Consider the following 15,721-nt stretch of genomic DNA (forward strand, 5'->3'; position numbering starts at 1 on the left):
TTCTTCTTAATTTTCTCCTTTGTTTTCCTTACCGAAATGTCGCCCCTCTTAAAACCCCGCTTTCGTCGACATCGGCGGATCGCGTGAAATATAAGTATTATCGTGACCAGATCCACGCGACGACAGCCACTTGGAGATGTCCCAGCGAACTCCCGCCCGCCCGCCCACCGCTTATATCCTGACAAGACGGTATCGGGTTTCCTATATATTTGTATCATACCCCGCCCCAATATAATAACATGCAATATGTTTGAAATACTGTAAAAATTCGATGTACGATGTACCTATGTAACGCCTACGCAAATACAGCCAATGTCTGTAATACTCATCATTTATTTATAATCCGATAACCTAGGGGTAATCACGTAGTTATCTAGACGTGTAAATTAAGCGCACGAATACACAATAATATTATAATAATGGATATGCACTATGCAGTAATCCATTCAACTCCAGGTTGCGTTATTTTTAATTTTCATAAAATTATGCTATTAATATTAATGACATGAGTATGGTAATTATAGGTAGCAAAAAATAAAGATTTGAAAACCTTTAAATGTTCTTCTTCGCGCTTGTTCGGCCACTGTGGAACCACCTCGTCTCATAGCCATGTTCTCCGACCATCTCTAGCCAACGCCAGAGTCTTCCAGTTTGATCAGATTACAAATGCTTCCGTTTTCCACTTCACTGTACCTTCCAACCTCGTTTGGTCTTTCCGGGGCTTCTTTTTCCTACAGGATTTTATTCAATCACAGCTCTTAGTAATGAGTTTCAACTTTTCACTGCTTCTCATGCCCTACCCAGTGAAATCTTCTTTTTCTGATAGTCTCTTTTGTTAAGACTGACCTTAACATCTACTGTGATAAAACGTACCCAGTAATCATGTTTACAACGTATAAATAATTTTCTATCTGTATTATATAAGATTTTATATTTTTTTCAAATACAATTATAACCGACTTGGAAGATTAGTACAATCAGTTAAATAAATCACTCTGTATACAGTACAGATGAGTTGATGTAAACAATTCAAACAATTGAGCAATAACCTTAATGCGATGTTTATTCTGAATTTTGTACGTTAAAATACGTGAGTAGGTAATCCAATCATGTTTTCGAACGTCGTACCTACAGCTCTTGGTAATATTTGTAAGGGTGACTCTAATCGTTCCATTATTTTATGAACACGACAAAAAAAGATATTTGATCCATAAATATATAGTTATAACAAAATATGCATGTAAGCATTATTATACTCTAATTACGACGATGGTAATTGCAAATACCTATTTTTACTTATTAGTACTGTATAATATGTTAGTGTAGTTGACTGTCCATAAAAAGTTTTAAGTGCATTATTTTTTTTATTCGTAAACATAATAATTTATTTTCAAAGATACGACAACTGGGATCATAATACGATTATGTCATGTTATAATTACATGACAAAATATTATTATAATGCTGACCCAAACAAATGAAACATAGGTAAACAATTCTGCTTGATTCGATATGAGTTGAGACACTATAATTATCTTAAATCAACAATTAAAATGTGTGCCTTATATTGTTACTGCACTTAGTGTACTGCAGTATACAAATTAAACCTTAAACGAAAAAAAACTAATACCCTTTAAATGCGGCATCCATTGATTTCAATATTATTATACTATACTATTCGTTCTGCCCACTTGTATTCAATGATATTGTTCGTTTATAAAATAATATAAATAGTAATCGACAAAAATATGACGAACGTGTGACACTGTGGTCTTTGATAGACTTTCGGGCATGTATTTGTATTGTTATGGTAGTATCAATATTATGTTATTGTCGGCGGGTATTCGATGAACACGCATTTTAATGCGGTCAACGGGGTTAACTCATAGGTAGGTATTATACGGATCAGGAAATGTGAATCCAGAGTACCTATACATGTATGACAGTATAGTGATCGACAGTCTAATTGATCGATAATATCGCCTTAAAAAACCCATACAATATACGTCATTGTAATGTCAATTCCGAAAATAAATTTTTTGACGTTTCTATTTTTTTATTACAATATAATATTATTATGTCTTCGCGTGTTATGTTCTGAAAGACAAGCAACTAATAAAAAAAAGAGCCACTACTCGTCGGCTACAGATCTCGTTGACTATTATATGTTGTGTTATTATGCGGTTCAAGGCGAACTTTCGACACGCGCCGCCGTCCTGCGGAGAATCGTTTTGTGTATACACATATCGCTTCCCCACCTACGCCAGACCGTTGTTTTATTACTATTATTATTATTATTAGGAAGCCCGGCGGCTTCGTTCAAGTCTCCTCGTCTTCGTCGCCGTCGTTATCAGTACCTATACGTACGACTCATTAGGCCGCCTCATATATGCAACGCGCACGATTTGTCTGCCTGCAGTCCGAACATCGCCGCGTTCGCGTAGTTTCGGTTTTGTGTGACGGAGTTTGTATCGTTCCGAATGTCCCGACTTTTTTTCTGAAAACGTTTCTTTTCTCCAACAATCGTGTTTACAAATAATAAAACACTATAACCTGTAACTTAGCTAAGCAAAAAAAAAAATTCTATAATATAATCGCAACAGTCGATTTTCGTCGGGTTTTCTACCGGCGATACAACATGAACGCCTTGACGGCGATCTTTGTCGTTTCGGCAACAATCCTTTCAGCTGTGAGGCTGGCCCGATGCCAGGCCGACCAGGTGGACAACAAGTACCTGGATCCCAATGACTATTTTCTGGCAGGTGGAGATCTACAAGACCGACGTCGCATCCTGCAGGACGCGTTCAACAGGTCTGTACTAAACAGTTTTATCCTGTGATTTTACAAACAGTGTCGACAGTAAATATATGTAATACTATATTTATTTTATTATGAATATTTTATGTACACTTTCCAAATATTTTTGAAAACATGATCGATCTTCACAAAAGATATAAAATTATATAATTGTATAATTTCTATTTCACATTTCGTACATAATATACACATTTATTTTAATACTTTCTAGAAATGTGTAATATATATACTAAATGCGTAATTCCAATGTATCCATGTGTATAGACAAAAGCCAAATTTTGACTTTAAGTAGTCGATTGTTACAAACTAGATTCTGACTACCCCTTTATCTCACAATTCATCTATTTATATTTAATGTTTGTACAATATATTGGTTACAAATTACAATAATTGAAGTTTGACTTCTGGTGCAGGTATTCAGTGCAGCAGCAGCAACAGGAGAATCAGCAATCTCGGACTGGTTTCGATGGGATATTCCAACAGCGACAGCAGCAACAGCAGCAGCAGCAGCCAGGGTTCCAGCGGGGTGGCCGGAAGTTCACTACCGACGAACCCGAACAGAATTTCGAGACTTCCGGTAGATTCACGTCCCGGTCCGATCCGCGGGTATCGCCTTTACCGACATCCTCGGTTCAACAGGGACCTTTGACGCTGTCCAACAGCAACATCCGGCAATTATTGCAACAGCTCGACGTGGCCGGATCACAACAGTGCAACCTCAACGTGCAGGCGCAATGGGATTTCGAGACAAACGTCAACGAGGGAACGCAAATAAGAGCGGTAAGTTCTGTTTATATTACTTAATTGCTTAGTTTTCATATCGTTACGTTTATGATGAGTAGGTATGACTAGGTATCCGAGGTATTAATATATTATGTGACATCATTTATAGCATAATAATATTTTATAAGAGTTACGTACCACTTACCAGCACTTTAAGGTGCATACATTTTTTTTTAACTTTGGAGTTCGCAGTTCTTCGTTAGATACGATACATTTTTGACTGATAATCAAATAATATGTGATTTGTTATGCAGATGCTTATTAATTATAATATTACATCACTGATACATATACCGAGGCTATAATATTGTAGTACATTAAATACTTATAATAAATTAATAACACATATTATACCAATTACATTATCGGATATAAAAATAATTTGATGATAATTTCACGTTTATAATTTTGTATTATTATGCGGGTGTAACAGATTCATTACCAATTTTACCTCCTGAAATTGCTTGGGTATTTACATTAATATAGGATATAGAACAACTTGTATACTATATGTTGTATTATACAACATTTGTGGTTTTTTATGAACAGCACGATTATTACAATTACCTACTGTATAATTCAATATATCTTATTACACCGTGAGTAGGTAATTATCATAAATTATAGAACTTTTTGTTGACAATTTAAAACAAAATATGTGTAGTTCGGAACAGAGGTCTAGTGAAGACGTCAAGTTGTGGATTTGTTTGAATAAATAATATGCTTACATAATGTTATATATTATATGTTTTTTTCAAACCTTTATTTTCAATTAAAACAGTTTATTGGTATTTGTTACTAAGTTGTAACGATGATGTATAATACGATTCTTATATAGCATATTGATAGTTTTACTACTTTTAAATACACTGTATACCTTAAAAGTTAAAATAATATGTATAGGTACCCAATTCATTTCAATTTTTTATCGTATTTCCATGGAATCTTAAAATAAGTATAGATAAATAATATTACTGAACTAATTTACAAATATCCGTGACAATATTTATAGTTTCCAATTTTAATTATATTAATATTACTATTTACCCTCATCAATATATGTATATTATGATTAATATGCATTGAGCATAGCCGCATAGGCATTTTCATTAACTATTATTTTATTTAAATCGGTGTGACTTTTTGTAGTTGAAATTGATTAATACCATAAGTGCGTAATTCAATATATTAATTCAACTGCTTAAAGTATTAAATGCACCAGCTATAGTATGTGATATTATGTCAGTTTGTTGATACTCAATTTTTGGACATTTATTATTCTTTACTCTTAACAGTATTCGAAAATGCTAAATTGTCTATGTAGGCAATAAATCAAATTGAGTAACTGAGTTAGGGGATTGTTTCCCCTATTAATTATTATACCTATACTTTAATAAATAAATAAAACTATGATTTTTTGCTTTTTTAATACTCTTATATTAAAATTTTTACATAAATTTGGGAAAACGTATTTTAAAAACTCAAGAATAATCTTTTTGTTTTACCTATCAGGCATTTGATAAAATATATAATGAAAAGAAAATATACCAAATTAAAAAAAAACATTCGATATAAATAAGAATTGTTAAACTAATATTAATAATATCACATAACTAAAACACTATTTCTTGATCTTACTGAATTCTGACTTTTATTATAGGTTCCTACTTATTACTTATAAATTATAAAAAGTAAGAAAAATAAATTGTTGTTCTTTCCTTAATGTTTTTAAATTGCTGAATGTTAACTTATTATAATATTTTGTTCAGATGTATTACTTTAAAAGGCACTATAATTACTATGCATAAGCTGTTCAGTACTCAAGTCTCAAACAACGATCATAATATATAATAATAAATATATAGTACGTTTGATATAAAAACAAGATAAATAATATTTCAAAATAACCAATACGCCGAACCATAAAAATAGTGCAATAACTAAGAAAACTGCGTTTTGATATATTTTTGAATATTCTGCTCAATGTTAAATGCTCAAAAACACAAAATGTATTTTACGTCCATTGCATGATGTATAAATTGTATTAAAATAATTATTATAAACACTTGATAATGTTTTCTTCACATATTAATAACTATTAAATGGTAATAAAATCATAATATTATAATGTGGTAGTATTGCAACTTTACAACAGGTTCAAACTTGAATTTTCACATCGTATTGGTATAAGTTATCTTTTTTAAACATTTTATGAAACTCAATCGTACCTATACGCTAATTGGGATTTATGAACGATTGGAGGACACACGCGAGATCGTATATTATAGCCTATAGGTACTGACCCGATCACACATTTGTGATAATCGAAATTGGGAACTACGGCGACGGTGGTTTTTATTTTTTTTATTAATAAGGTTGTCTACAAAATACTTACAATTACATTTACAATAAAACGTTTGTGGTGGTGACCAGGAGCGAAATATCGAGCTACCGCCGAACGAGAAGGTCGTCGTCGCATCGCGTTTGTAAAACCTACTCACGTCCAGCGATTTCTCGGGTAAAACTACACGATTTGTGGTTATTTTTGTTTTTCCACATCGCTTTTGGCGCGGTAATTCAAAATTGTTTACAACACAACACGACCGACCGACAATTATTCAGTTCGACGGATATGCGCATGACTAACGTATACGCACAACCTTGACATTGTTGTGCGCAAGTACCCTATATTATATATATATATATATATATTAAAATATAATAATATAAAAGAAACGACAGATAATATCATTTATAGCGTTTTTTTTTCATATTTTTTTAGACATGTTCAAATTGTATTTTACACACATACAAATATTTGATGTGACGTACAACAGAGTTTATTACACGTTAGGTGTACATAAATTTTTTTCGAAGTATCGCAAATTTTTTATCTATGGTTTACATATGATAACAATAATAAGGGTGACATTGTCTTCTAATTGGGCTCCGAGTCCTTCGACGAATTCTATGTATATCAAACTCTATAGAAATATCCTACATTTATTATAATAATATCATTAAATGCAGTATAGGTAGTATCATAGATACAACAAATTTTTTACTTCTCTGGAGGTTGGTTGTGACAAAACTCTTTGAACCCCCGAATGTATATTATGGTTGAATTCAAATACAATAAATTAATTTTTTTGTCTTACACAATAATGCGATGATCGGGAATCTATGTTAAAATTATGGAGCTGGGTTTCGTGAGTGTACCTATACGAATATAGTTTGATACGCCATTTTTGTTACGCAAATGTCTGGCCATTAATAATCCTCGTCTCATAATTTAGATAATAACTACTATTAAACTATAATATGAACGCGTGCGCAAATTATATTTCGTTTCTTACATTACACCAATGAGTCCTGTCGGAGGCATCCTGTGTCTTTAAGGTGATCGCGAAACTAGGATTACGATTTCATTTTACCCACCTAACATGATATTATTATAATATTTCAGTATTTCACTCGTCCCTTCTCGCGTATAATATTATAGGCGCATAGCGTAGGTACGACTAATACCTACATGAAATTACAAAATCCAATTAGCTCTCATCGTGTGCTACGGCGGCGGCGGCGGCGTGGCGTAACGATTAGAAAATAATATTATTATTCCGTTTTATCTGCTACGACGGAGCATTGTTCGTCCCATAAGCGTGAGACCAGAGGTATGTGAATCTTGACCAAAATTGCACGGGAACCCCGTAGTCAGCCTTGACGGTATGAAATCTGTGTTTGGGCTGACGAGTGACTCGCGTATACCATTGGTACCTGTACTATGGTTAGTTGGTAATAGCTGTTCTCGCATGGTCCGAATAGTTGCGTATCATTTACTACATCACTAGGAGCAGTGTGCATAATGTACATCATACAATATTCTATATATATATGTACTAAATATTGTCTTCATTAGTGTTTATGAGAGATTAGTATAGACATTACCTCAAAGTGTTTCGTTGTATAAAATGTTTATACATACATAGGTAATATTATGTTTCGTATTTAGTATAATATGATCAACGATTATCTTTCTACAAAGTTCCGAATATTATAATGCACCGTGTACAAGTCGTACAATAATATATAATTATATAGGTAATGTTTCCGGTAGGTACATATGATATTTTTAAAATTGACTCGATCAGAACTTAAAGACAATTTATGTACTCTTATTATAAAGGAAATTTATAATCGGTACCTACTATAGCATTGTACATAATAAGCGTTATATGATATTTTTATATGTCTAATTTTGAGAAAATTACTAAACTAGAAAAAAAAAATTCAATTTCAGATTTTTTACCGCTGTAATATACATATATATATTTATTTATATATATTTTATTGTATATACGTCTTTCGTTTTTCCAATTAATGTTTGCAATGATAATACATGTGTAATAAATTAATAATATATCTTAAATTAAAAGTTTTTTTTGAAAGTCAGTACAACTTAAATTTTATTTTTATTAAGTTTTCCCAACAGCGGACAATTTTTAAGGAACCCTGAGTGTCCACTATTTAGAGGTTTTACTGACATATGTAATATACTTTTTTGTATCGTGTTATTCGAATACATTTTTAAAAATCAATTAAATCATCAATGAATATTTGTACCATAATATTCAGTTTTATTAAATTTAATATTATTTTATACACATTCAATTTGTTTAAATGTTCAAATTGATCAATGTTATTAAGGTATTATAATGTTGTAAGTTGTTCTTAAATTCATTATCTAAGTTATGAGTTTATAATATTGTTGACTCGAGTTGAATTTCTTTTAATTTACCAGGCGTTGTGAGTATGCAATTTACTTGCGCTTTAGCATTTTTCGTTATTTTCTACATAACGGTCTCGATAAGGCGAGAAATTAATTAATATTGTTAAATTAATTATTTGAAACAATATTATTAATTAATTTATAGTAAAAAATCTATTGTATGGTTAAAATAAATTATGTTGTGTTATATTATACCTGCACATTATGCAAATCGTACTTACAAACATAATTGAAGTACAAATTATAAATAATTATATTTTTTAAATGTATTCTACACAAATTAAGTATACATTATTTACAATATTTCATGTATATACATTTTAATAATCTGTGCAATATAAAATATAAATTTAAAAATTTTACAGTTGGAGCAACAATTGTTGTACTCAGAATTCCAACGGAAAGTATTTTCGATAATGACAAGATTGAATCTGGACAATGTCATCGATCCCAACCTAAGAAGGCAACTCAAGTTTTTGTCAATGCCAGGACCTGCTGCACTACCACAAGAACAACTGAGTCGAGTTAGAATATTTTAATAACATAATATTTATTATTTAGTGCTTACTGCGTAGTTATAATATATTAAGTATAATGAACTTCTGTTAAAGTGAAACAGTATTCCAAAATACTTACAATTATATTTTGCAATTTACTTGGTTCGGGTTTTTTCCCAACAAAAGACATGATAATTTTTTGGGTCTCATTACAAATACTGTGAATTCCGTTCATTTACATACATTTCTTTTTCAGCGGGTACTTTATTTTAAACGTAAAATTATGCAAATCACGTATAATAACGATTAATATCTCGTATATTTTTTTTTCAGTACAACCGTCTTATAAATGACATGTTAGCTGTTTATAATAGCGCTTCTGTTTGCGCTTTCGACGAACCGTTGAAATGTGGTCTCAGGTTAGACCCAGGTATGTGTTTGCAAAAAGAGATATTTTGGATACGATTATGAAAATCGCTACATTTTTTTACTATAGATTTGAACATGATAATGTCTCGGAGTCGAGATTGGAATGAACTACAACACACTTGGATAGAATGGAGAAGAAGAACAGGACAAAAAGTCAGAGACATGTTTGAACAGCTAGTAGATGTTAGCAATCAAGCTGCTCTATTAAACAGTACGTTTCTGATTTTGAATCATGTTTCCCGCTACTCGAAAACTGAATTGAGTTATGTTTTACTACTTATGTATTGTCTAGATGTATCGGACGCGTCTGAAATGTGGAAATTTCCCTACGAATCGCCCTCGATGAGGTTTGAATTGGAAGACGCTTGGGAACAAATAAAACCTCTTTACGAACAACTCCATGCCTACGTCAGAAAGAAGTTACGCGATCTTTACGGGCCCGAGAGAATAAGTCGAGAAGCACCGTTGCCTGCTCATGTCTTAGGTTGTGATTTTATAATTTAAAATGCTATAATTTGTTTTATATTTTTACTGTTTTTTTTTTTTTTTATATTATATTCTTTAGGAAACATGTGGGGTCAGTCTTGGGAAAATATTTTGGACTTGACCATACCGTATCCGGGAAAAAATTATTTGGATGTCACACCACAAATGATCAAACAGGTGTGTACTAATTTTGTCATCGGGTTGCTTACGTTGTATTTAAGTTAAATTATCATATTAAAGTTGCAAAATAATATATATATTAACATTTATTCACAGGGATACACACCAGCAGCAATGTTTAGAGTGGCGGAAGAATTTTTCATATCGCTAAACATGAGTTCAATGCCTCAATCTTTTTGGGCCAATTCAGTCGTAGAAGAACTTCCAGGACAGCCAATAATTTGTCAACCTTCAGCTTGGGACTTTTGCAACAGACAAGATTATAGGTTAATATAAACTATGTTTGAAAATATAATGTTAGGCTTTCATGCATTTTTTCAATAAATGACCTAATTGATACGTCTAGGAACTGTTAGGAAATATAATAATAAATTTATAAAAATGTCAATCTTATCATCAAAAAATCGTTACAAAATTATAAACGCGTAACTACTTTGGAGGAAAGACTTGAAAAAAAATGAATACTTATAGAAAAATACTAATATTATAAATATAATAGACAATTTATTTACAATGGCTTAACTTTTAATTTTTTAAATTATTAGAATATAAGGATTTTTAAGTACGAAGATAATAAAAAACAGTAGGAACAGAACATAACATACTGATACCATACTGACAAATTTCGATTTACCGCAGAACACCAATATTTTTTTTAAAATTGTTATCTTTTTAAAAATGTACTTTATTGTCTTATTAACGTACCTAGTACATCAAATGCAAGGATTATCAATAGATTATACCTATTTTTATTTTTTTCCAATAATTTTAGTTTGTAAATTTGGTTTAAAATGTTTAATTTTACAAACAATATTGGTAATCGTTCAATAATAAATAATATTTAGGAGAAGAATTAACTTAAAACTATTTTTGTTTTGTATCTACATTATTATTTAATATTGTTACAATCAAGTAAGTTTAAAGGTTTAAGGGTTTAAGCTTATGAAAATTAAAAGTTTAATAATTGAACAGAGTACATAATATTCTTATAATAACAGTAATGACATTTTGTTCAAATAATATGTATATTAAAACCTAAAAATATTCAATACCCTACCTATTGCGATTATCAAAAATTTTATGAATTTCAAAGTTGTTAAAAGGAACTGTATATAAAAAGTTTTCACTTTTGTAAATAATGAAATTTCAGTTTTAAAAACTTAACAGTTTTAAACATTTTAATAATAAATATTACCTATAGATAGTTATTATTTAATTTCAAAATTAAAGTTGGCAATTTTATTTTTGTATAATTCGAATAAAATAAAACAAGAATTAAACTACATACTACTAATAAATAGACAAAAGTATGTTCATATTGTGTTATGTACTATATTATAAGGTTGATATGTTTTTTAGAATTAAAATGTGCACCCAAGTTAATATGAAAGATTTTATCACTGTCCACCATGAAATGGCTCATGTACAATATTTTTTGAATTACAAAAAGCAACCAAAGGTGTATCGCGATGGTGCTAATCCAGGTATATTTATTAAATGTAAAATCATAGATAATAAAATGTATACTAAATTGTTTTTGGTTTTTAAAGGATTCCACGAAGCTCTAAGTGAGGCAATATCGCTCTCTGTGTCAACCCCCAAGCATTTGCAAACGTTGGGACTGATATTGAACTCTGTTGATGACATTCCACATAATATTAACTATTTGTTTGGATTGGCGATGGACAAGCTTACATTTTTGCCTTTCAGCTTGGCACTCGACTTATGGCGGTGGGATATATTCAAAGGGACCACGCACAAGGAGAGATACAATTGCCATTGGTGGGATTTACGGTAAATGACATATTTTAGGATGATATTGACTATGAACTAGTAGCAAATATATACGATAGACCTGATTAATTAATCATACTGTTGCTGATGTAGTGACTAGCTAGTGCTAGTCTTAAGTTAGTATAGTAAGTTAAGTATAGCCTTAAGTTATAGCATACGATGGTTGGTTAGGTTAGGTCCAACGATCAGGTTAATTTTTAATACGATTCAAGTATGATATGGTTAGTGGTCCTTAATTAAACTGTGGTTCGGCGGCTGTGGCCCCTGGCGGTCACGGACAATTATGACAGGAGTCCGTGCCCTGTCGATATTAAAATTTTGATTATTTTAATAATGTGAGATATTTTTTAAAAAGAAAACATTATTTGAAAGAATATTATTAAGCTGGCCCGCGATGTCTAATAGTTTTCTTTAGGGGCCCGTATTCTACAAAACCTTAGAACCGCTGATATAGGTAGTTAAAATTACGATGAAATTAATATTGCCGGATCTATTATGTAGATTAAACAAAATATAGGTAAATACCTAAGTTTATGTGAGTTTAGGTGATAATGACCACGAAAAAAAATGTCCATCAATGAATATTTCGTTTATAAATTATAATATACAATTTAAATTAGTGAAATTATTTTATACACACTATAATATCTATTTAAATGTTTAAATTAATCAATATTTTTGATGTATTTTCATGTTATTCTTGAATTCATTTTGTTAATAAGTAAATTATAATAATTAACGAAATGTCTAAGTAAATTCATCACCAGGCGTTGTGTATATGCAATTTACTTGCGTTTTAGCATTTACCGTTACCTATTTCCGAAATAACAGTTTTAAAAAGTCGAAAAATTAAATTATAATTATTAAATTTAATGAATTATATGAAACAACATTGCTAATTAACTATACTAAAAACATTAATTGCATGATTTTTTTTTAATGAGGTTGTGTAAATCTGAACATTTTTCTATGCAAATCGTGTGTAGGTTGAGAATAATTTGAGTGGAAATATCATAAATAGTTATATATTTAAATTGTAAATGTTTTACATATATATTCTATCCAATTAACGTATTTATAATACTTCATGACTTCATGTCTATAATAAGTTTTTAAATTCATTTTTAAAAATAGCTCACAACTAAATCAAACATGTTTTGTACACCATTAACGAATTAAAAATTAAAAATTATGTTGAATTGTGTATGCCGCGTCACCTGAAAGATATAACTTATTTTTATTTTTATTCGATAATATTACTTCAGCCATAGTTGATTTCAACATTTAAAATACAACCTGATATACAACAGTGTGCCTAATCTCACTTTACGGAGTAATGAGACACAACGTTTGCATTTCCGATTGTGCTGGTTTTCCTGCTCGTATTTCATTCTATCTAAAGTGTTACTTTATACATTTAATCTGAGTGTCTTATAATCAAAGTGGTTAAATAATCTGGTTAATAATAACGAAAATATTGCACCTATAGTTGTAATTGTATTTTTATAAAATTAAATTATGAAATTCGTATGTGCACCTTCTATGCGTAAATATGAATTTTCGTCTAACGTATACAATATTAATATAACTAAATAATAATTGACTACATTTAAAAAAAAAACACATGGGCACTTTGTATTATTAATTTTAGTGAATGCCATTAGGTATTAAAAAAGTAGCCAGATATACTAAATTTCCATTCACTAATTAATTGTTCTCTAGTCCATTTTCGTGTCTTAATATTTTTGCACTTTGACATTATTTTATTTCTGGAAATTGTGTCCGTGGTCAAGAATTATTAATGCGGACATTCATTTAGTCAGTAAGACTATAGCTTATGTTTTTAATGGTTAAGTGTTATATACATATTCAATACACTATTACAGTATTGCACTGTCCTTGATAGACACCTATTTTACAATTAAACTACTTTCGTTAGAACAAAATAAAATATGTCAATATTATTTTTATATAGGCATAAAAATAGTCTATTCTCATACTATTATTATTATTTTTATTAATATATAAAATAAATATCCATGACCTTGGTACCTAATATCGTTCATATTTGAATTTCAGATTCTAATAAGTCGGTTCATATTGATAATAGTATAATAATGTAAAATATTAAATATACTATACAATGGTTAATTGTAATAGTTTTTTTTTAAAATTAGTTCAAAATAAATAAATGTTTAAAACTAACAATATAATATGATTTTGACTTGACCAGAAGAGATTAATTTTTTGTAGATATCAACTTATCGCAACATATATATGTATCTAATATTAAAAATGTATAAATGGCTAAATTTAAAAATAATAACTATGATGTATGTAGATTGTAGGTATTAAAACTATTTTCAACTCTCAAAAGTATGACTTAATATAATATACCTAATACTTTAATTTAATTTATCGAATAAAAAAAAATTATAATAATATTTCCATTAATGAGAATTTCAAATTCATGATTCGCATGAAATATTTTTAACGAGTTAGTATAAATGTCAAGGTTATAATATAGGTAGTTGATAATTTATTCATTTTAAAATTTAACTAAATATATTATATGCAATTTAAATTTTATTCTCAAACGTTTATTTTAAATACTATTAACTACAATACTAATACAAGTTAGAAATTATTTTTTTAATTTAAAATGTTTGATATGAACAATGACTATAGTTTGTGTACATATTAAGTTAATATAATAATATGTTATGGTGATATAGTATTGACTATATCATATAATAATAATATAAAGGACACATTTAATATTTACTCATTACTTCTATATAATAATTATAATATAAACTGCAATACTAAACACACTACATATAGATTATTTAATAATCAGTTAAACTATATCATATAAAAATTGTATTAAATACTTAATGCTAATATTACCTGTAAGTAGGTAGATACTAGATACTCTAGAAGCTTAAAACATTTTACGGAGGCATGATAGTATAATCTGTGATGACTGATTGTCTATATTTAAATTACAATATAATTCGTGTTAAGGTGACATTTTGGTACCTAAGTAAACTACACATTTTAGTAGGATATGAATTATTATGATCTTAATTTTTTGTCTTGGCTAAGGACAAATAAATGGGTCAACATATATTATAATGTTGGTAATTGGTATGTGATCTGATATAAGACTATAAGGAGTTATTTAAAATTAGTAGGTACAATAATATTATAACGGCGATCAGGCAAATTATTAAAATATATTTTTCGGAGGTCTATAAAAGAAAAATCATATTTTTAAAATATATTTTAAGTACACAATATACTTAGGGTTAATATTGAACTTATCTTAGAACTAAATAATACATTACTAAAATATATTCAATAAACAAAAAAAAAAAATATTACATAATTTTATATAATTTACCTACAGGTATTTTAACAACAATCTATATTTTATATTCATTAGCGTTTTTATATTTTAGATCAAAAAAAAAATAATTATAGAAATTAACGGTGTAATTTTTTTTTTTAAATATTTAGCGAACGACTTGGTGGTGTCAAGCCTCCAGTACTTCGATCCGAAACAGATTTCGATCCGGGATCAAAATATCACGTGCCCGCCAACATTCCCTACATTGGGTAAGTACCCATGTGTATAATTTAAAACAGTGGTTACACTTACATGATTAGGTACCGGCATTTTATTATACCGTGGTTACGGTATTTCGTATTTTCATTGCGTAGTTTCACTAGCGTCAACAATGCCTGTCGCTCAATACGATAATTTCGTAATAATAATAATAATAATAATAATAATAATAATAATAATAACAATAATATAATAATATTATAGTGTGTTTGCGAATATCAAATACCTATTTAATAGAACTATACTGTAGTTCTGTCAACAGGCGTCTAATACGATTTTGTCGGTATGGTCTTCTATATATACCTACATGTACAA

The 15,721-nt window shown here is 29.5% G+C and overlaps 1 protein-coding gene across 1 annotated transcript in view; it reads left to right on the plus strand.

The window, feature by feature from the left end:
* The first annotated feature begins 2,638 nt into the window (after window positions 1-2,638).
* LOC111039764 (angiotensin-converting enzyme-like) overlaps window positions 2,639-15,721 on the plus strand; it is a 38,225-nt gene continuing 25,142 nt past the window's right edge. Inside the window, exons 1-11 of the mRNA XM_022323385.1 lie at window positions 2,639-2,811; window positions 3,231-3,597; window positions 8,755-8,913; window positions 9,220-9,316; window positions 9,383-9,526; window positions 9,608-9,799; window positions 9,881-9,978; window positions 10,078-10,247; window positions 11,341-11,465; window positions 11,532-11,775; window positions 15,298-15,396. Coding sequence (XP_022179077.1) covers window positions 2,639-2,811; window positions 3,231-3,597; window positions 8,755-8,913; window positions 9,220-9,316; window positions 9,383-9,526; window positions 9,608-9,799; window positions 9,881-9,978; window positions 10,078-10,247; window positions 11,341-11,465; window positions 11,532-11,775; window positions 15,298-15,396 — 1,868 coding nt within the window. The remainder of the gene's footprint in view (window positions 2,812-3,230; window positions 3,598-8,754; window positions 8,914-9,219; window positions 9,317-9,382; window positions 9,527-9,607; window positions 9,800-9,880; window positions 9,979-10,077; window positions 10,248-11,340; window positions 11,466-11,531; window positions 11,776-15,297; window positions 15,397-15,721) is intronic.

This window comes from Myzus persicae, unplaced genomic scaffold, assembly GCF_001856785.1.
Source record: "Myzus persicae strain clone G006 unplaced genomic scaffold, MPER_G0061.0, whole genome shotgun sequence".
Lineage (NCBI taxonomy): Eukaryota > Metazoa > Arthropoda > Insecta > Hemiptera > Aphididae > Myzus > Myzus persicae.